This window comes from Protopterus annectens, chromosome 2.part0 (assembly GCF_019279795.1).
Source record: "Protopterus annectens isolate FY-2018-M chromosome 2.part0, PAN1.0, whole genome shotgun sequence".
NCBI lineage: Eukaryota > Metazoa > Chordata > Ceratodontiformes > Protopteridae > Protopterus > Protopterus annectens.
The window spans coordinates 1,146,073,206-1,146,097,312 of record NC_056728.1 but is presented as its reverse complement, the minus strand read 5'-3'; the positions used below and the strand labels follow the sequence as shown (position 1 = coordinate 1,146,097,312).

The window sequence follows — 24,107 nt, the reverse complement described above, 5'->3', positions numbered from 1 at the left end:
GGGGTACCAACCAAGGATATTTTGGAGGCTGCAACTTGGAGTTCAGTGTGCACCTTCACCAAGCACTATCACTTACCTCTATACTCTAAAACCAGAGCTGGCTTTGCCACTGCAGTTCTGCAGGGCCTAATAGCCTCTCCAAACCCTGTTTAGCTCCACCACCTATCCTTAGCTTTGGGATTCAACCCAAGTGTGATGACTGCAGCAGTGTAACACGATGAACATAGTACAGTTTTGTACCTACCATAAATGTAGATGTTCGAGTGTTCACACTGCTGCAGTCCAGGTTACCCTCCCTCCATCCCCTCTGAACTAGCTGGACTTATCTATACCTTTATATCCTGTACAATCTCTGTGGTGTGTTTGCTTGTGACTGAAGGTATTGTTTTATTTATATATGTATATTTTTTATATAGCGATATGTATTGCCTACCTATTGGGGGCACCTGACATCTGGGGCAAGAAAAACTGAAGAAAATAGCGTTGGAATCATCTTATATACCCCTGGCGCACTGACGTCAGGGAAGAAGTGACAGCAACCGACGCTGGACCAAGACTTTGGAACTCTGGCCGACTGCGGGACCGCCTGACGGCAGGATAACCCAAGTGTGATGACTGCAGCAGTGTGAACACTCGATCATCTACATTTATGGTAGGTACAAAACTGTACTTTGTGCTTGATATAGAATTGGGCATGATTGGGGTACACACAATTTTTGTTTATAGTTGCCATACTTGGTCCACTGGAGTATCTGCTGTCATTCTCCTGCATAGATTTTGTGAGATTTAAAAAAAATTGCATGAGAGTACAATTTAGAACCATGTTTTACAGTTTGCAGGGTCAAAATTATGCTTTTTTGTGCTACAGTAGCTTTTGTGGTAAAACTGTACACAGAGGCATCAGAGTTCTTTATTATTGATTGCATATAAAAGTAGTAATGGTTTATAATCTCTTTGTTTCGCAGAAAGCATTTCGAACTGGTACAAGCACTCGTCTAGATGAACGTGTGTTTGACATGTGTGAAATGAAATGTCAGCCAGTTGCTCATCTAATGCGCTTGATTCATCCCAGTCTGTACAGAATCGACAGACTTTCTGATGAGGTATGCATTGATCAGATAGGGAATGGACAAAAATGTATTTTATTCTGAACTGAACAAGTTAATTTTGGACCTGTATGTCATTAAAAAGTAAATACTGACACTGCATTGCAGGGGGGGGGGGGTGTCCTCCTCCTCTTTACACTCTGAAATTATGAAGAAAAATAACCTTGTTACACCCATGTCTATACCTAGGAACTCTGCTATAACAAACTTTTTGCAACTTTATTGTGCAACAGTTTTAGATTAGGTAATGCAGGTGGATATAGCTGTCAGTTTGTGTCAGTTGCTCCTATATAAAGGGGTAAACACATCTTGAAAATATGCATAGTTGTGTGCTTGTTCTAAGTTAAAAGGTGATGGGGCTTCTGAAAATGTATATTTAGTTTTTTGTTTGTTTTCATTAATGCAGAAAGTCTTAAAATGTGACATGAATTCAAATGAAGATAGAAACCACTAAATAAGAGATCAGCTTGCCAAACATTACTTTCTGCATGTAAGCATCAGTTAGAAATGTACATTCAAAAGAACCTTCATGTGTAATAGGTAGAAGTAACCACTTTCGTCCACTGCCCATTTTGTCATGGAATGTAAATAGCTTTATAAGTATGGAAAAGAAGCAAAGATTATTGAATTATATTAACTCATTCACTCCAATGGAGCTCAGGAAGTCTGCACTTTAACGTACAATGGGCGGAGCCTAAGTCTTTCGACAGAATCAAATTATGTCCTCAGATTTCAAACAAATGCTCATATCTGTGTGTACCATAGTGATTTTGAAAGAAGTATAAATGGCAAACTCTTCAACACAACTATTTTTATAGTGGTATTATTGTTTAGGTTCTCGGTCTTAAACCAAATTTTATAAGTTACTGTAAACATAGTAACTATTACATTTGTAATATTTTGAAAACAACTTGCAATATCTCAGTAACCACTCAAGTTACACACATACTGTCAACAGCATTTTATTCATATAGCTGAGAGCTTTCACATGAGGCTGAGGAGTTCTGTCTGTGTTACTTGGTTGTTGAGATATTTATGAAAATGTGAAAATTATACCTATATAAATTAATATCATAAAAACAACAGTTAATATCTGTCTGTCTGCACTAGATAGACGTCAAATAATTCAGTTGAGGTTGCCATTGTTTAAGCTTTAAGATAAAATCTTTTAAAATCTTGTATGTAGCATGTTTTGGAATTATTGATGCAAATATGAACAAGCAATATCTGATGCGTAGTGGCATTACTAGGAGTTAACAAAGAGGCTGAACAAAGAAAAGGTCACAGTGAGCTGCCTGTCGGGCGCTAGAATCCGCCACATAACACAAGCACTCAGGTCACTCCAAAGCAAGTACAAATATGACTCAGTCATTGTCCATGCTGGTGTGAATGACCTGAGACGTACCTCCCTGGACTACATGAAGAGAGACATAGAGGTGCTCTCTGATCATGTAGCCCAGGCCGGTATGACCCTGACCTTGAGCAGCATCTTACCCTCACCAAGAATGATGCCTCAGTATGAAGACAAAATGATCAATTTCAACAATTGGCTTAAGTATTGGTGTCATTCAAAGGGGATCCAGTATCTGTCTGCCTGGATGACATGTTCGACAAGCCCCGTTGCTTCGCAAGGGACGGCTTGCACCTGTCACCCCTGGGCTTTCGGATATTGGCAAAGGCTCTTGCCACCCCCATAATGCCTTTTTTAGGCAAGGCTCAAAAGACAAACCCACCTCCTTAGACAACACAAGTATAAAGAAACTAAGGGTAATGCTGCTCACCGCCAGAAGTCTAAACCTCAAGATGCACGCTCTCGAAGCCCTCCTCAGTATGGAGAACATCAATGTCTGTGCAGTGACAGAAACCTGGTTCAAGGCTTCCAAGAGCACCCCAGCACTACCAGGTTATACCTCATATCGGCCCCAAAACTCAGACCGAACCACAAAAGGAGGGGGAGTATCCATATTCATCAAGGACACCTACACCTCCAGGTTAATGGCATTGCACGAAGCATCGGAGACCATCCATGTGCAACTAACAGTGGGCAAAACTGCTTTTCAGTTTGTAGCATGCTACAGACCACCCTCTCAAACTCAGGAACTTCACTTGGCCTTCCTGAAGACACTGGAGAATATGAAGGTCTCTCCAAACACCATCATATTGGGGAACTTCAACTATCCAAACATAGACTTGGGAGCATTACTCAAGCCCCAACACCCTAGCCCAGAGGTTCCTAGAATTCATAAACTCAAATGCTATGGAACAATTGGTCACCACTCCCACAAGAGGGGAAAACACATTAGATCTGATCATCACCAACATGGGAGGTATACCCCTCATTGGTAAGATCGGACCATAAATTAATCTCACTAGAAATCCACATCTCGCCCCCAGCACAAAAGATCACAGTGAAGAACTTCTCAAAAGCTAGCTTCACACTTCTTAAAATCAAAGTGGAATCCTTCAAGGCCCCCAGGCCAGTGGAAACCACGGCGCTATCTGCTGAATCATTTATAAACGCATTCTATGGACACCTTCAGGAATGCATGGATCATGCAATCCCAAATAAAACCAAGACCCATTCCTCCAAAGGCAGGCATCCTGTCTGGTGGACCCAGCCATAAATAAGCTATACAACAGAAGGAGGAAGCTACTACATGATAGAGCAAAATCCCTAAAAGGGAAGGCATCTCTGATCAGTACTAGCAAAAAAGTACGATCATTCATAAAAACATCCAAGGACACTTTTGAGAGAAAAATTGCACAAGCAACAAAAGATAATCATAAGGCTTTCCTTAGTTATGTTAGAAACCTGGGTGGCAACTCCCAGATATGCTCAGAGTTAGTCCATAATAACAAAAAATACACTGAACCCACAAACATTGCCAACATCCTGGCAGACAGGTTCAGTGCAAACCCCCCCCCCCCCCAAAAAGGACAAATATCTATCCCAGCAGAGTGTTGCCTCCTTGACATCTCAGATGCCCAGGTGAGAGCCGCCCTCTCCAAAGCAAAAAACACAGCATCAATGGGACCGGACGGTGTCTCGGGCTGCGTGCTACATGAACTCCAAGAAGAGCTATACCCTCACATTAAGCTGCTATTCAGTCTTAGCCTTACTACAGGATATGTACCCAAAGAATGGAGTACAGCAACAGTAGTCCCACTCCACAAAGGAGGCGCCTCTACAGACCCTGGAAACTACCGCCCCATAAGCCTGACTAGCCTGGTCTGCAAAGCTATGGAGAGGATCATTATGGAGCTCATAAACAAAGACATTGGGGACGTACAGACACTGGATCCTACCCAATTCGGCTTTGTCAAGGGCAGTTCCTGCCCTCCTGAACCTGGTAGATTTCTTTGAAACAGTTACCAAAGCCATTGATGAGGGTAAGGTGGTCCACACAGCCTACCTAGACCTTGCAAAAGCCTTTGACACACTACCCCACTCGGGCATCGTAGACAAACTCTCCAGCCTAAATATAAGCCCCTATGTCATAAGATGGGTTGCAAACTGGCTCAAGGACAGAACCCACATGGTCAGAATTGCTGGAGCCATGTCAGACTCTAAACCAGTTACAAGTGGCGCCCCACAGGGCTCAGTCCTGGGACCTCTCTTATTCTGAATATATTTTTCTGAGGTACAGGCTAACACGGGAGGACTGTGGCTGACCAAGTTTGCAGATGACTGCAAACTGGGCGCCATAATTGACTCTCCAGCTGACACAAGCATCCTCCAAAAGGGTCTCATAGAGATTGATAACTGGTGCCAGAGCCATGGCCTTAAACTAAACACCAAAAAGTGTATAGTTATACCCTTTGGCAAAAACAGTGCCCACAAATTACCACATAGGAGGTAATCCATTAAGTACAGAAGAAGTAATTAGGGACCTGGGGACCCAAGTTGATAGTAACCTCTCCTTTGACAACCACATTGCCAAAGTGGTTAGGAAGACCTTCTATGTAGCCCACCTTATCATGAAAGGCTTCACATCTAGATCAAGGGAGGTCATTGTGCCCCTTTACTCATCCCTCATCAGGCCCATAATTGAGTACAATGCCCCATTTGGGATGTACCTTACCTGACACCTGCAGCAACTAGAAAGACCCCAAAAGTACCTCACTAAAAGGATCAAGGGACTCAAACAGATGCCATATGCTGCTCGGCTAAAGAAACTCAAGCTCTACTCAGTTGCATACCGCCTACTCAGAGGCGATCTATGCCTGACGTACAAAGCCATGTCCAACCCTGAATTAATGGACATGCTCCACCTCAGAAAATCCAAATCCCTTAGAGCTACGCGATCGAGTGACTTGAACCTCAGCAAGTTCCTAGCAACAATAAAGGAATGAAAGCGCTAGACAACAGTTCGGCCTCAGCTGTGTTTTTTCTCCATTCGTAATTTTATTAGTTACAAAGTTTTAATTGTTTATTGGCATTATTCTACTTTGCTTTACAGTTTTAGAACGGTTTTTCATTTATACAGAAATAAATAGGACATGCTGGAGAGACAGATTCATAACCCAGAGGCTCCCTTCACTCTGGAATAGAATCCCAGTCCATGTTAGGCAGAGCCCCCACTGACTCTCTTCAAGAAAAATCTTGACGAGTGGATGGGAGATCGTAGGTTTACCCCGGGGATCACTTCTGTGTCACTACTAGACAGAGGCACAGTAAACACAACCTTAAAAAGGGCACAGTAAACTCATTCCAAGGAGTGGCGAAAGCCAAACACACTCTGGCTAGACTTGTAAATGCCCTAGGGCAGATAGCCTAGTATGAACCTATGAACTGCAGATGCACCTGGAGGCGTCAGTCGGATGTAATGAGTTGAAAGGTGTAGAGTGCAAATAGCAATGTTGCAGGAGACACATTTGGATAGAAATAAACATTTCAGTTTGACAGAGAGTATACTGGAGTGTGCATTCAGTACAAATTCAAGGACAAAAGAAAAGCAGAGTAATAAAACTGACTACTAGAGGAGTTTCTGTAGCTGTAGAAGAGGAAGAAGTTAATAAAGGTAGATTTTTGGTAGCAAGGGGTTATTGCCAATGGAGGGTGATTAGATTAGCAACTATTTATATTCCACCTAAAATTGCTATTATGGAGGTTGAGAATTTGGGAGAAATCACCTTTCAACAGGGAATATTTATTGGTGGGGATTCTAATCAGTTTTGCAAAAGAGAGCATTTATCAGAGGGAACCAAGTATAACAAAAGAGGGTAGAATTCAGAATAAATGTATGAGAATGTGTGATATGGAATATGTGAATTAAATAGCAATAACTCTGACAATTTGCTTATTCCCAAGATGCAAGATTTGGGCTAGACTGGAGAGAGATTATACTTTAAATAAGCTTGTGTATTTAATTAAAACCATTGACACCTATAATTATTTTAGATCATGCACCAATAAAAATTAAGGTAAAGATGCATGATAAATTAAAAATGAGACGTTGGCTCGTTCCCACTTGCCTGTTAGTGAGACAGAGGAATTTAAGGAATGGGTAGTGAGAAGCAATATTTATTAGGAAGATATACATTTCTTTAGAAGAGGTAGCTAATGAGTTGGATAAAATAAAAATAACATTTAAAAACATGGTAGAAATGATGCAGAGATCTGGGGAAAATTATAGGAATTATTTAGAAGGTTTGTCAAGGTTCAACTGTTGAAAAATAAAGGAAATCGCACAGAACAAGAGGACCAGCAACGGCAAAGTGTTTGAGGGAAAATTAGGAAGTATTTGAATGTTATGCATAAGTTTAGAAAGGATGCTGTTAAACAGCTATAGTTTGATAACTCCAGAGCACAAAAACTTAGCCCAGTAATTTGGGTAATAGAAAGTAGACAGGCTTGTTGTCAAACTTAGAGAACCTGTAACAAGAAAAATAACCAGAAATCCTATAGATGTATTTGCAGACAATCTGGAAATGTTATGATTTGTAATAAAGCAGGAGAATGTGGAAACAAAGAAAATGCACAAATGGAAATATTTATGGAAAACTTAATTATGTCGCGGTTAGAGGAGGATGAGGCTCAACAGTTAATCACTAAGGTAGAAAGAGATGAGATAAAAATGGTGATGTATAATGAATCAACAGGGAAGTCTCCAGGAACAGATGGACAGTAGGTATTCCTGTGGAAGTCGTGGGGGGGGGGTGAAAGGTCTGGAAGGATTTGTTTAACAATATTTTGGGGGGAAAATTGCGGCTGTACTGCTGTAAGAGATTAAAGATGATTTAGGCTCCGCTTCATATAGACCCGTTTCAGTTTTAAACTATAAATCTGAAGTTGTTGCTTTCGTTTGAACTTCAACCTTTAGGGACTCTGAGCCAGCATGGATCCGACTTGACCTTATACTCCAGCACTGGATCCAATGTTCAAGCTCTTCCCATACCCATAATGCCCTACTCACCCTCCTTTCCTCAGATCTCATTTGCTGCTCACTTTGAATAGCACAGGTTTCCTTTGCTCCAAGCTCCATTAGAATGTAAGTGTTTTTTGGGGGGGGTTTTATCTCTTAGCTATCTCCCTTTTGCCTGTCTTCTTTCCCCTACCTTTTTGTATCTGCTATGGTGTTGGTAGTTTAAAAAAAAAAAAATTCTTTCTTCCTAGTGTGTGTATTTTTCAGGCCTTCCTCCTCATGGCTGACACTACTAATCCAGGTTTAAGAAGTGTACACAGTGTGGGCATAAGCTTCCTCCTTTTGATACCCACACTTTGTGCATAGTCTGCTTGGGAGTTTCCCATTTGGACACCTCCTGTTCGATCTGTGTGGGCTTCAACTCCTGTGCTTTGATCGACAGGAAGAACAAGTTTATTTTCCTTCCTGCAGAGGCCTCCTCTTCTTCCACCCTGGCTTCTGGAACTCAAACTCCCGCTCAGAAGTCTGGGGAAGGAGAGAGAAGGCCCATTCTAAAGAGCGGGATCAGCCTAGGAAGAGGACTCCAGAGTGCTCTTCTTCGGCCGAGCCTCCTTCCAGGTCCCGGATGGATCAGAGCCATAGTTCTCCTCAGCTCCGGACTCCACACTTCTGCACAGAGCCGGAGACCTGTCTGGCTCGCTGCTGCTCCTTCTCTGCGTCAGTCTCTGTTGGGGTCTGTGACTTCTTCAGTCTGGTCCACTCGAAGCCTGTCCAACATCAAGGTGGACAGGGTGATGATGAGGTTTCTTCGGGCCCAGATTCAGCTGGAAGCCTGGTCTGCTCCATGGCCGGGAGCACGGAGTCCGCCTTCTTCTCCATCTCTCCTTCTCTGATCCGACCTTCTGTTTCGGGGCCCCTGAGTCAGAGGTTCCGGGGTGTTGAGGGGTTGGTGCTGATGGTCCCTGGTACCTCGACCCCAACCGTCACCTTGAGTGGTTTGGCTCTGACGTTTTCGGATCAAACTGACTCTTGGAGCCATAGCTTCGGTGTTGCATCCGAGGGGATGGCTTTGACGTCGAGAATTTTGGAATCCTCCCTTCCCCTTAGGGCTTTGGTGCCAGGAGGCCCGGCTCTGACACCCCTTTGACACTGAGGGCAGTAGACGGGCAACCTCTGGCCTCGGCCATGGCGGATGTTCTTCGTGTTTCACTGTTGCAGTCATCAGACTTGGGTTATCTGCCTGCAAGTAGCCCTCAGTCGGCACGAATACCAGATTCTTGGGATTTCTGCATCGGATGCTGTCGCCTCTTCCATGACGTCAAGTCGTCAGGGGTATAAAATATGCAGCCGATGCCATTACATCAGCTTTCCTTGCCGCACGGGAGCCCGACGCACAAGCAGTTCACAAGTGCCGGTCGGCCTCTACCTAAAATTTTCGTTTTTCGAGTTTCAAACCTGAAGTCTTCTAAAGCTAAGTACCCCATTGGGGATACTTTTTTCTTGCTCTAACCAATGTCATAAAAAGTTAACAGTTGCCTTGCCTGGGGAAAGCAAATACCTCACAGAGATTTTCATTCTTACTGCGTCACCTGTTTAGGCCCAGACCATGACATTCCTCGCTGTCGATTTTGTGCCTTAACGCCTGAATTATTTGTCGTCGGGCTATCTTTGTTGCTAAATTCTTTCGCTCTCATTTTCCATATTCCGAAATGGCTTCAGTAAGCCATCAGACTACCGATCTTCTGAAAAAACTTAAGGATAAAGACAGAGACAGACACCATAGGTCCAAAACTGCCGACGATGCTTCCGGTAAGCTAGTCATCAGTCCACTGGTACTCAGTATGGCACCTTCGCAGCCCCTGATGCCCGCTTCTACAGATTCACAGGCCTCTGCTGAGGCCCTTTCGTAGTCCGGTATGCCGCGAGATGCTTCTTCAGTTATGGAATCTGTGGATGTGTCTACCTTGGATGGGTCCGGAGCCGCTGTGCAGGCATCAGCTTCTGAGGGTGTATTCCGATCTTCCGGTGTTCGTATTAAACCTACTACTTCGTTTCAGACTAAAATGACAGAGTTTCTCAGGCCCAGAGTTCGCACTATGCCTAGAAAACCGATGACCAAAGCTCATGCTCAAGTTCCTGTGCCACAGAAACAAATGCTTAGAATGTCTGAAGACCTTATAACTCTAATTAGGGGAAGGCAGCCTTCCCCCTCTAAAAGACAAAGGTTCATAGGTTCCCTTCTGATTCAACAGACCATGAGTCCGATGACTGACCACTCTGATTACCAGGGCATACCCTTGTCTACCTTTGAGGATTCAGATGCAGAAGATTCCATTCCCTCTGCCACCTTTCCAGAGGATGTTTCTTTCGGTGAAACCTTGCATACGTTAAGAGAGCATTTCCACTGGGAATGCCAGGACTACCCACAGACCAAGTAGAGACTCAGAGATTTTTAGAATTGCCTCAGCAGAGGCCTCTAGCTACACCCCCTGTCCTGTATATTGTAGATGATGTTGTCATGGAATCCAGTCTTACTCCGGATACTTTACCACCAGCTCCTAGAAAACCTGACAGGTACTGCAGGATACCTGACTCTCACAAATTTCTCTTTAAGAATCCCACTGTGGATTCAGAGGCCATTTCCTAGGAACCTAAAGATATTAAGGCTACTACAGCCAAAAATCCTACCCCTTCAGACAGGGATTTGAGGGCTCTAGACAGATGGGGCAAGAAAGGTATATACCTCTGCAACTCTTGCCATCAGGGCTTTAAATTGCCAGTTTCACATGTTGAAGTACCAACAGCATATTATGGAACTAATTAAACAAAAAGTGTTGTTGCTTCCAGATTTTGCAGAAAATAAAGATTTACAACAGTTACTGCATTCTGCAAACCAAGTCAGTAAACATGCTTTGCAGTGTGGATGTCCTTCATGGATGCATCTGCAGTCATAACAAGTGGGTTGTCCTGTCGTCAGGCAGCCCTGCAGTCGGCCGGATTCCAAAGTCCGGGTCCGGCTTCGGCTGATGTCGCACTCCACCCGACGTCATCTCTGTTGGTCTTCGGGTATAAAAGCATCAGCCGACGCCATTTTCCTCAGTCTTTCTTGCCGCGTGGCGCCCGAAGCAGAAGCTGTTCGCAAGTGCCGGTCGGTCGGATCCAGAGATTACTTCTACCGAATACTACTTCGAAGACTTCTAAAGCTAAGTACCTCGTTGGGGACTCTTTCTTGCCTCAGCCAATGTCAGAAAAAGTTAACAATTGTTTAACCTGTGGGAAACAAATACCTCATAAAGATTTCCACTCTTTCTGTCTGCCTTGTTTAGGCCCAGCCCACGACGTAGCAGCCTGTTCGCCTGTGCCTCCTTCAACCGACGACGCTTAGGCGCCGGTCGGAGTTTGCAGAACAGTTTTTCGGTACTGATTTTGCGTACATTATGCCGCCGGATCCTCCGACTACCCAATCTTCCAAAACGCAAAGATAAGACCGACACTCGCGGTCCGTGATTTCGGGCGAAACCACGGAAAAGCAAATCATGAGTGTCTCGGTTTCGCCGAAACCGAAAACTGATCAAAGTACAGCTGAACCTATTCTACAACTGAGGCCCCTGCTACAACTCTTGAATCGACCTCAGAAATTTTACCCACTACGGTGGTTGACTTATCAGACACCATCCCCTTGGATGTCTCTACCCCAGCACGTGGTGCTGCTAGGCCTCCACCAGCCATGTCCATTAAGGCCTTCGCCAGGGCTAAAGCTGCCAAGACTACTAAATCAGTGCCTGTTAAACCCACCACATCCAGGCCCTCTTCTAGTTCTCAAATGCTTTCTTTGGCAGAAGATTTAATTTCTTTAATTAGAGGATCTCAATCTCACCCAGACAGGGCCTCTCAGCCCCAGAGAAGAGACCTAGGGCAGAGCCCCCTGAGCCAGTGTCTTCTGATGATTCTGCTGATGAATCAGACATTACTGACCAGCCAGAGGCTCCCTTCTCCAATTTTGAAGATTCTGATGCTGAAGAATCCATTCCAGCTGCTTCCCCACCAGAGGAATTCTCCTTTGGGGAAACCTTGCATGCCATGCGAGAACAGTTCCAATGGCAGCAACAGGATTTTTCAGACTCCAGAAAAAGACTTAGGACCTTTCTGCACCTCCCACAGCACAGGCCCCTAGCTATACCTCCTGTTCTCTCTGTGGTGGATGATGCTTTCAATGATGTTTGCTCCGCCTCCTGATTCTTTACCCCCAGCCCCTGCCAAACCAGACAGATTTTACAGGGTGCCAGATACTCATCACCACCTTTACAAGGCCCCACTTGCAGACCCAGAAACTATATCCCAGGGTCCCAAGGCAGTAGCCACGACCACAGCTAAAAACCCTATTCCTTCTGAAAGGGAAGCAAGGTCATTAGACAGATGGGGTAAAAGGTCTACACTTCAGCTACTCTCTCAGCTAGAGCTTTAAACTGTCAGTTTCACATGATACAATACCAAGAGTTTATGCTTGATCAGTTAACTAAAAAAGTAACCACTGATGAATCTCTTGATAAGAAATATGTATTAGAGATGGTAAATAACATACAACAGGTTAGCAACCATTCCTTAAAATGTGGCTATGATGCACTGGAGGCTTCATTTAGATCAGCCATGACAGGCACAGTGATAAGAAGGCATGCATGGCTAAAGGAACAAGCTTTACCGGATCATGTTAAAGCTAAGTTGCTAGATGCTCCTATGGATAAGACAAGTTTGTTTGGTACACCTGCCCAGCAGGTTATGAAGAAAATGGAAGAAAAGGCAAAATCTGTTCAAACTGTTAAAGATTTCTTGCAGGTTCAACCCCCAAGGTTTAGTAGGAACTGGCCTGCCAAAAATTGGTCCTTTCCTGACTCCACAAAATTTCAAAGGGGCAGGAATAGGCGTTCCAGAGGCAGAAACCAATCCAGAGGAGGTGCCTACAGAGGCGACAGTGGCAAGGTAACAACAGAGGCACAGACGCAGCCACTGCCACTACATCAGCACAACCACAGTGACTTAATCCTAACTCCGCCTACCAGGGAACAAATAGCAGCTCCTCTAGGCGGAAAGTTAACCTTATTTTCAAAGAACTGGCACTACATAACAAAAGACAAGTGGATTTTACAAACCATAGATCAAGGTTACGGTTCCACTTCCACACTTTACCAGTCAAAAGAGGAATGCCAAATCTACCTCCAAATCAAAAATCAGAGGCTCTACGCCAGATAATGGAGTTAGCAAACATGAGAGCTGTGGAAAGAGTGCCAACAACAGAACAAGGAAAGGGGTTCTATTCCAGACTATTCCTAGTTCCAAGAAAGGAAAAAGTTGGAGACCAATTCTCGACCTGTCCACCTTAAATACATACATCATTGTCCCAAAATTCAAAATGCTGACCCTACAGCAACTTCTTCCCATGCTGGGCAAGGAGTCTTGGCTGGTAACTCTAGATCTCAAGGAGGCATACCTGCACGCCCCCATTCGACCAATCTGCAGAAGATACCTCAGATTTCTTGCAGGATCAGAGCACTATCAATTCTCAGCATTGCCCTTTGGCTTATCTACTGCCCAGAGTATTCACAAAATGCCTGGCATCAGTAATGCCCATTGCAGACTACAGGAATTCAGATTTACCCATACCTGGACGACTGCCTACTACAAGGGACAACAAAATCAAGCTGACAACAGATTTACAAAGGGTCATTTACTTGCTTCAAGGACTGGGATACACAGTCAATTTACAAAAGTCAAGGCTGATACCATCCCAAACAAGGACATTCTTGGGCTGAATTGGACACAGTACAACAAATGGCATTCCTGACTACAGAAAAACAAAAGAACTTCCTCTTTACTTCTTGGCACTAACAAAACTGAACAAGTTAACAGCAAGAAAATTTCTGCAGGCCTTGGGCTTCATGGCATCATGCATAATCTTGGTCCCATTTGCCAGACTACATATGAGGAAACTACAGTGGTACCTAAAGAATTTATGGTCCCAACACAGACACAGTCTAGAAACAGAAATCCCACTAATTCCATGCTTAAAACAGGAGTTCCTATGGTGGGCTCAGGCATGCCAGTCAAACCCAGGCCTACCCTTTCGCAGATGTCAACCAAGCCAGACCATCACAACAGACGCTTCAGACCTAGGATGGGGGCCCACATGCTGGACAAATGCGTGCAAGGATTGTGGACACAGGATCAACTTCACCTGCACATCAATCTAAAAGAAATGCTGGCAGTAAAACTGGCAATCCAAAAGTTCAAACCATTCCTCAAAGAGGGCCAGTTGATGATAAGGACAGACAACACCACAGTCATGTGGTACATCAACAAACAGGGAGGCACTCATTCATACCCCTATGCAGAATGACCTTGGAGCTGTGGACCCTGGCACTCAGCTACAACATTCAGTTACAGGCAATGTTTGTTCCGGGAAAGACAATACTCTAGCAGACATATTAAGCAGAACCACTTCGGATGCCCACGAATGGAAGCTGCACCGGACATCTTCAAGACCATCTCAAAGAAATGGGGAATGCCACAGATAGACCTATTCGCATCACCACTCAATCACCAGCTCAAAAATTCTGCACAAGGACATTCCACCCACTAGCATGGAAAGTGGACTCACTCTCCTTCAACTGGAAAGGCCTAACAGCATATGCATTCCCACCTCTTCCTTTGATACACAAGGTACTACTAAAAATCAAGGAAGAACGTCCAAGGATAATCCTGATAGCCCCAAACTGGCCAAGACAACACTGGTACCCACTACTGAAGAGCATGTCTCGAACAATATGTGGCCAATACCCTGATGCCTTTGATGTTAACTCAGAACAACTACAGCATCATGCATCCAAACCTAAAACGCTGCAACTGACTGCATGGAACATCACATAGCAGCAGCTAATCCAGAACTTTCCCAAAGAGTTAAAGACATTATTCTTGAAGCACGCAGACCTTCAACAAGAAGGAACTATGCTGGAAAATGGAAAAGGTTTGTCATTTGGAGTACCGAAAGAGGAAAAGATGTGTCAAACATAGATATGCCTAACATTCTGGAGTATCTGGCGAACTTCTTCATTCAGGCCTGTCCTACTCCTCCATCAAGATACATGCATCAGCTATTTCAGCAGAATACAGCTTTGATCCACCGGTTTTTCGACCCTTTGCTCAGGCAGTTCCTCAGAGGAATCAAGAATGTAAAACCTCCAAGGAAACCACCATTACCAGCCTGGGATTTAAACTTTGTGCTAGAAAAGTTGACACTATCTCCTTTGAACCAGCAGCAACAGCAGACCTACAACACCTGTCATGGAAAACTGCTTTCCTACTGGCAATTACTTCAGCAAGGAGGGTTTCAGAACTACAGGCCTTAATGGCAGTGCAACCCTTCCTAATCTTCCACCAAGATAGAGTGTCCATGAGAACTAATCCTACATTTATACCCAAGGTGGTATCCAGAGTATCTTTAAACCAGGCAATCCACCTACCTACCTTCTTTCCTAACCCACAAAACAGAGGGGAAAGAATACTACATACCTTGGATGTACATAGACAGCTACGCTACTACTTGGACAGAACAAAAAATAGCAGAAAGACTGACCAACTTTTGTAGCCTATGCAACAGGAAGGGAAGGAAAAGCCATTTCCAAACAGACAATCTCCAAATGGATAGGAAATTGCATACGATACTGTTACTCCTTCCATGGAAAACCAATTCCACAGAACATAAGACCTCATTCTACAAGGGCAACAGCCACTACCACAGCCTTCTTACGAGGAGTGGCAACCAAAGACATTATTGAGGCGGCTACTTGGACCTCCGTGCATACATTTGCCAAGCATTACAATTTACCTCTATATTCCAGATCCCGAGCAGGGTTTGCCACTGCTGTACTGCAAGGGATCCTAAACACACCATAATCTACTTTTATCCTCCTCCCTAGTTGGCTATGGTATTCTACCCACTTGTTATGACTGCAGATGCATCCATGAAGGACATAGTACAGTTTTGTACCTACCATAAATGTAGATGTCCGAACTGGATAGCATCTGCAGTCAGGATTACCTCCCTCCTTCCCTCTGTGGTACTCCTAGGATGTTTACCCTCCTAATAGCTAGCTGTTGGGGAGTCTTTATGGTGTATTTGTTTGTATATATGTACATATATGCTTATTGTTGTGTTTACCTCTATCTATTTGGAAACATTGGCATCTATCCAAATTTTAGCCTGCAAGAGGGCTACTGGCATCTGGGGCAAGAAACACTGAGGAAAATGGCGTCGGCTGATGCTTTTATACCCGAAGACCAACAGAGCTGACGTCGGGTGGAGTGCGACATCAGCCGAAGCCGGACCCGGACTTTGGAATCCGGCCGACTGCAGGGCTGCCTGACGACAGGACAACCCACTTGTTATGACTGCAGATGCTATCCAGTTCGGACATCTACATTTATGGTAGGTACAAAACTGTACTTTTTGATGCCTTAGAAGCATCTTGCAGGGCTGCTGTCACTGGGTCTGTACTGAGAAGGCATGCTAGGCTGATGGAACGACTCTTGCCAGACCATGTCAAAGCAAAATTACTAGATGCTCCATTAAACCAGGAATGTTTGGCACAAAAGCAGACATGGTTCTTAAAAAGATGGAGGAAAAAGCTAAATCTATGCAAACTGTTAAAGATTTCTTACAGGTACAGCCACCTAGATTCAGTAGGCATTGGCCTTCTAAAAGCTGGTCCTTTCCAGTCCCTACCTTGTCTTCTCAGCCCAAACCCAGGGGCAACAGACCACCAAGGCTACAGTCTCAGGGTACACAGGTATCTAAACAATGAAGTGCTCCCCCCTCAAAAACAGGGAGTGGTAAGCCACCCCCTTATGGAAAAAAATCACAATGACTTGTCTATCATCCTTCCCAGCCATGCCCAAGTACTTGTACCCCTAGGAGGAAAACTCACCCTGCATGCAAAAAACTGGATGTCCATTACCCAGGACCGATGGGTCCTTAACATTGTATCCCAGGGATACAGATTCTCCTTCCACTCACTGCCAACCCCAAGTGGGTTGTCAGACCTTCCTCCATACCAGTGGGCAGAGGCTGAAAAGCCTTCTCTTCTCAGTATCGGGCTATTCAGCGTGTTCCAGTAGAGCAAAGAGGACAGGGTTTCTACTCCAGACTGTTCCTTGTGTCCAGAAAAGAGTGCTCTTGGCGCCCTATCCTGGACCTGTCCATTCGCAACACCTTCCCGGTGGTCCCAAAATTCAAAATGCTTACACTACAACAGCGGCTTCCTATGCTAGCCAAGGACTCCTGGCTAGTCACCCTAGAACTAAAGCTTATCTGCAAATCCCCATAAGGAAATATTGCAGGAAATATCTGCGATGTTCATCGTGTTACACTGCTGCAGTCATCACACTTGGGTTATCCTGCCATCAGGCGGTCCCGCAGTCGGCCAGAGTTCCAAAGTCTTGGTCCGGCGTCGGTTGCTGTCGCTTCTTCCCTGATGTCAGTGCGCCAGGGGTATATAAGATGCATCCGATTACATTTTCTGCCGTCTTTCTTGCTGCGCAGTGCCTGAAACAGAAGCAGTTCGCAAGTGCCTGTCTGCCAACTCCTGAGATTTTCAAATCAAATTTCAGACCAAAGTCTTCAATAAAGCTAAGTACCCCGTTGGGGAACCTTTTCTTGCCTCAGTCCAATGTCAGAAAAAGTTAACAATTGCATTTCTTTTGGGAAGCAAATACCTCATAAGGACTTTCATTCTTATTGTATTCCTTGCCTAGGCCCAGACCACGACGTCACAGGTTGTCAGTTTTGTGCTAGGTTTAATAAACGAACTATTAAACGTCAGTTTGATTTCGCCCGACATTATTTTGGTAGGAAATTTAATTATACCATGCCGTTGGAGCAACTGATGACCTGAATGCATAAAAAGCGCAAAGATAAGGACAGGCAGCCGAGACCCAAACCAGACTCCGAGGCCTCTGCTAGGCCAGTCGCCGGTTCTCCGGTTTTCAGTGAGGCGCCTATGCAGCCCCTGACTACCACTGATTTAGAACCCCAGGCGACATCCGATTCACAAGTGGAGATTGCTAGGCCTCCACAACCTTTACCTTTAGGCCCTTCCAACTCCATGCCTGAAGGAGATTCCGGTGCAGTTGAAACGCCTTCAGTTGCAGAAGGTGTCTTCAGACCGACTACACTCGCTATTAAATCATATGCAAAGCTGAAAACTCCTTTAAAAACAAAGAAGACTGTACAGCAGTCTCCAGTACAAGGCCCCATGCCTAAGAAAGAGATGCTTAAGATGGCTGAAGACTTAATTACCCTAATCAGTGGTTCCCATCACCCTCCTGATAAAAGGCCAAGACAGGAGGAGGACTACGCTTCCTCTGGCCAGGTTTCAGTTTCCTCAGACTCTTCTGAGGAACAGTAATATCCCTTTCCCCCTTATGAAGACTCTGATGCTGAAGAGTCTATCCCTTCTGCATCTCCCCCAGAAGACTAATCTTTTGCGCAAACCTTACATACCATGAGGGAACATTTCCACTGGGAAGGCCAGGATTACACTGATTCTAAGAAAAGGCTCTGAGAGTTCCTTTTACTACCCCAGCACAGATCACTTGCTATTGCACCTGTGTTAGACATTGTGGATGATGTTTATTCAGAATCTAGCCTTAACCCAGATTCACTACCTCCTGCACCAGCCAAACTAGACAGATACTACAGAGTCCCTGACCCCCACAAATTCATGTATAAAAGCCCTGTTGCTGACCCAGAAACCACTTCCCAGGGTCCCAAAGGGGTTAAGGCCTCTATTGCTAAAAATCCTGTGCCCTCTGAAAGGGATTCTAGAGCACTAGACAGATGGGGAAAGAAAGTATATACCTCAGCTACTCTAGCTATGAGGGCCTTAATTTGTCAGTTTCACATGCTGAAATATCAACAATATTTGATGTCTCAAAATAAAAAATGCTCAGACATACAGAACAGCCTGATTACAAGGAAATGCAAGATTTGTTGCATGCAGCTGAACAAGTGGGAAAACATACTTTGCAGTGTGGATTTGATTCATTGGAAGCTTCTTGTAGAGCAGCAGTGACAGGGTCTGTCATACGTAGGCATGCTTGGTTAAAAGAACAAACTTTACCTGATCATGTTAAAGCAAAGTTATTGGATGCACCTTTACAACAGGATGTTTTATTTGGTGTAAAAGCAGAAGAAGTTTTAAAGAAAATGGAGGATAAGGCAAAATCTATGCAGACGGTCAAGGATTTTTTACAGGTTCAACCCCTTCATTTCAGCAGAAATTGGCCAACCAAAAACTGGTCCTTTCCAGCTTCTGCCAGACCACAGAGGGGCAGATACAGATGCCCAAGGGGCACAGGCCAGTCACAAGGCTTTTACCAGCCTCGACAATGGGGTGCCACAACCCAAAAATGAGGAGAAGACAGGTCTCAAACTACCACAAGACAAACACAATGACTTACCCCTCGGACTACCAAGCAAAACCCTCTTGGCAGCTCCCTTGGGGGGAAAACTAGCACTTTTTGCAGACAACTGGCACATCATTACAAAAGACAAACGGGTCCTAAATATTGTATCTCAAGGATACAGATTCCACTTTCACACTTTGCCAAGGATAAAAGGAATGCCAAACCTGCCACCAAATCAATGGGCAGAGGCTCAAAAGCAAATTTCAGCTCTCATGGACATGAGAGCCATTCAACAGGTTCCTACACAGGAGCAAGGACAAGGATTTTACTCAAGGCTGTTTCTAGTTCCCCGAAAGGACAAAGCCTGGAGACCCATTCTGGACCTCTCAATTCTAAGCACATACCTGGAAGTACCCAAATTCAAGATGCTAACACTACAGCAACTTCTTCCCATGCTGGGCAAGAAGGCTTGGCTAGTAACGTTGGACCTCAAGGAGGCATACTTGCATGTCCCTATCAGACAAAATTGCAGAAGATACCTCCGATTTATATCAGGTTCAATACATTACCAATTCTCTGCACTGCCCTTTGGCTTATCTACTGCGCCCAAGGTCTTCACAAAATGCCTGGCACCAGTAATTGCATACTGCAGTCAAAGAGGGATTCAAATATATCCATACTTGGACGACTGCCTTATTCAAGCAGAAAGCAAAGGACATTCTATTAAAGCATCTGGCATTTGTCACAAACCTACTAAGTTGCCTAGGGTACACAGTAAACGAAAAGAAGTCAAAACTAGTGCCCTCAGCTTAAATACAACGGCCAAGATGGCTCATCTCACGCCAGACACGCAAGGACAACTGACTCAATAGTTCAAAATGATAGCAACAAAGACCGAACTCCCTGCAAGAAAAATTCTGCAGGCCTTGGGATTCATGGCATCTTGCATATTACTAATACCATTTGCAAAACTGCATATGAGGAAATTACAATGGTATCTGAAAAGCGTATGGACTCAACACAGCCACAGCTTCGAAACAATAATTCCACTCATACCCTGCCTTCAACAGGAGTTTCTGTGGTGGGCTCAGGCATGTCACCTCAACAAGGGTCAGCCTTTTACCTTACCCACAGCCAGGCAAACTATAACAACAGATGCATCGGATTATGCCTGGGGAGCGCACATGGCAAGACAGTGTATTCAGGGCAAATGGTCTGCAGACCAAAGGCATCTACATATCAATCAAAAAGAGATGCTAGCTGTACAAAATGCCCTAACAGCTTTCAAGGACCTACTACATCCAGGACAACTCCTAATAAAGACGGACAACACCACAGTGATGTGGTACATAAACAAGCAAGGGGGCACACACTCCTTCCCCCTATACAGACAAGCAATGACCTTGTGGAACACAGCACTGACCTACCAAGTTCAACTACAAGCACAATTCCTGCCAGGAAAGAAAAACACATTGGCAGACAATCTAACCAGAAACATCATAGATCCTCACGAGTGGAAACTAGATCCACAAGTATTCGCAATGATAACTCAAAAATGGGGGAGCCCAGACATAGATATGTTTGCTTCCCCCCAAAACTACCAACTATGGAAATTCTGCACAAGGACATAACCACACACTAGCTTGGAAAGTGGACGCCCTCTCATTCAGTTGGAAAACATTGACAGTGTATGCCTTTCCTCCACTGCCTCTTCTGGCAAAGGTGCTGCTGAAAGCCAGATTAGAGAGGCCACAAACGATACTCATTGCTCCAGATTGGCCACGCCAACACTGGTATCCAATACTAAGGAACATGGCTCAAGGCCCACCATGGATTTTACCTACAATTCCTCACCTGCTCACTCAGCAAAACAATCAGATTCTACACAGCCAGCTCAAGACTTTAAATCTGGCTGCATTCAAATTGCCTAAACAACCGGTCAACACTTCTCTCTAAAGCTGTGATGGACGTCATTCAGGAGGCCCAGCACCAGGAAAGTCTATTCAGACAAATGGAAAAGATTCTGCGCCTGGAACCAGGCTAAAGGCCAAAATCCCCTTGTCCCAAATATTCCTCAGATTCTTCAATATTTAACTGAGATGTTGCACAAAGGACTTTCCTTCTCATCTATTAAGATCCACGCCTCAGCTATTTCAGTTCAATACAACACGGATCCACCTATATTTTCACATCCATTACTAAGACAGTTCCTCAGAGGGGCTAAGAACATAAGACCGCCCCGGAGAGCACCAACACCAACTTGGGATCTGAACTTTGTTTTCGAAAAACTTACACTACCGCCCTTTGAACCAGCTGTCACAGCTGATCTACAGTTCCTATCATGGAAAACTGCCCTGCTGCTAGCAATAACTTCAGCACGAAGAGTCTCAGAACTACAGGCCCTAATGGCAGTGGAGCCTTTCATCATTTTTCATCAAGATAGAGTCTCTTTATGAACTAACCCTTCCTTTATGCCAAAGGTGGTATCCAGTAACCGTTCATTTACCCACCTTTTATCCAAACCCCCAGAACAAAGGAGAAAGGCTCCTACACTCTTTGGACATTCACAGGCAATTAAGTTACTACTTGGATAAAACTAAGGCTTTCAGAAAATCTGACCAACTCTTTTTATCCTATGCTGCAGGATCATAAGGAAAAGCTATCTCAAAACAGACCATTTCAAAATGGATAGGACATTGTATCCATTTCTGCTACACACACCATGGGCAATTTGTGCCTGTTAACATCAGGCCCCATTCCACCAGTGCTACAGCAACATCAACAGCCTTCCTCAGAGGGGTACCAACCAAGGATATTTTGGCGGCTGCAACTTGGAGTTCAGTGCACACATTCACCAAGCACCACCACTTACCTCTATATTCTAAAACCAGAGCTGGCTTTGCCACTGCAGTTCTGCAGGGCCTACTAGCCTTTCCAAACCCTGTTTAGTTCCACCAACCATCCTTAGCTTTGGGATTCAACCCAAGTGTGATGACTGCAGCAGTGTAACACGATGAACATAGTACAGTTTTGTACCTATCATAAATGTAGATGTTAGAGTGTTCACACTGCTGCAGTCCAGATTACCCTCCCGCCATCCCCTCTGAACTAGCTGGATTTATCTATACCTTTCTATCCTATACAACCTTTGTGGTGTATTTGCTTGTAACTGAAGGTATTGTTTTATTTTTATATGTATATTTTTTATTAGCAATATATATTGCCTACCTATTGGGGGCACCTGACATTTGGGGCAAGAAAAACTGAAGAAAATGGCGTCGGATGCATCTTATATACCCCTGGCGCACTGACGTCAGGGAAGAAGCTACAGCAACCGACGCCGGACCAAGACTTTGGAACTCTGGCCGACTGCGGGACCACCTGACGGCAGGATAACCCAAGTGTGATGACTGCAGCAGTGTAAACACTCGAACATCTACATTTATGGTAGGTACAAAACTGTACTTTTCAGGGCAGGCTCTATGCACTTCCCTTTGGCTTCTCTACTGCGCCCAGGGTATTCACAAAGTACCTGGCATTTATTATCTAAGGGCAAAGTTCCTTTGGTGGGCAGATGCTTGCAACCACAACAAGGGACTCACTTGCCACCCAAACCCTGACAACAGACACATCAGACTATGCATGTGGGGCTCACGTGCCTGGCAAATGCATTCAAGGCAAATGGAGCCCAGGACAAATTCACCTACATTGTTGTTGTTTGTCTTTCGGCTTTTCCCGGTAAGGGGTTGCCACAGCGGAACTCCGGTCCCCTAATGATTGGCAGTAGATTTTTACGAAAAGCCGAGGTGCCAGCTCGACGCCCAACCTTCAACGAAGGCACGCCCATTTACGCACGCATGTCTTTCGAATGCTACCCAACAGTGGGGAGGACATGCAGACTCCTCACAGAAGGCACTCCCAAGCCCAGTCGAGAATCGAACGGGAGAGCCTCTTGCTGTGAGGTAGCAACGCTACTGCTGTGCCACCGCGGCATGCATACAAATTCACCTACATATCAATCAAAAAGAAATTTTAGCTGTACAGAATGCTCTGACAACCTTCAAAAACCTTATCCTTCCAGGACAACTCTTGATAAAGGCAGACAACACCACAGTTATGTGGTACATAAACAAGCAGGAGGGAACTCATTCCTACCCACTCTGCAGATTAGCCATGGCCCTGTGGAACACAGTCTTGAGCAACCAAGTGCACCTCCAAGCTCATTTCCTGCCAGGCAAACAAAATTCACTGGCAGATGACTTTAAACAGAAATGTACTGGACCCACACGAGTGGAAACTGGAACTCAACTCATTCAAACTTCTATTCCACAGGTGGGGGACACCAGAGGTGGACCTCTTTGCCTCCACCCAAAACCATCAACTGAGCAAATTTTACACCAGAAATCTCCACAGCCAAACATGGAAAGTGGATGCCCTATCCTTTACATGGGAAAACCTCTCAGTTTATGCCTTTCCCCCTCTGCCCCTCCTCTCAAAAGTACTACTCAAGATCAAACAGGACAAACCAAGGACAATCCTTATTGCTCCGGACTGGTCCCGCCAACACTGGTACCCACTCCTACGCAGTCTGGCAGCAGTGCCACCCTGGCATCTACATCAGACCCCCCCCTCCCTGCTGTCCCAGCAGGAGGGACAGATTTTGCATCCTCAGCTGCAAACCCTGTACCTTGCAGCCTAGCTTATTCCCTGAATACTTCACCAGCAACCCTCAGCAAATAGGTGCTGGATGTCATCCTTGAGGCCAGACGGCCTAGTATTAGGAAATCCTATTCAGAAAAATGGAAAAGATACTGTTCTTGGAGCCATTCTCAAGGAAAGGACACAGCTATGCCCACCTTACCTCAAATCCTAGAATACCTAGCAGGGCTGCTCCACAAAGGCCTAGCCTTTTCTTCTGTTAAGATTCATGCCTCAGCCATCTCAGCTCAGAATAATACTGGGCCACCTCTCCTTTCTCATCCTCTGGTCAAACAGTTCCTGAGAGGAGCTAACAATTTAAGACCCCTGAGGAGAGTGCCTACCCCTGCCTGGGACCTTAACTTTGTACTAGAGAAGCTCACGCTTCCCCCTTTTGAGTCTGCTGCTACAGCACAGTTAAAATTCCTCTCTTGGAAAAAAGCCTTACTTCTAGCCATCACTTCAGCAATAAGAGTGTTTG

The 24,107-nt window shown here is 44.9% G+C and overlaps 1 protein-coding gene across 5 annotated transcripts in view; it reads left to right on the top strand.

Annotated features, from left to right (window-relative positions):
* LOC122793381 (protein transport protein Sec24B-like) overlaps nt 1-24,107 on the top strand; it is a 2,932,722-nt gene that overhangs the window by 2,311,798 nt on the left and 596,817 nt on the right. For all 5 annotated transcript variants that reach the window (XM_044061340.1, XM_044061338.1, XM_044061337.1 and 2 more), the window contains one exon: nt 966-1,103. In XM_044061340.1, the coding sequence (XP_043917275.1) occupies nt 966-1,103 (138 nt within the window). The remainder of the gene's footprint in view (nt 1-965; nt 1,104-24,107) is intronic.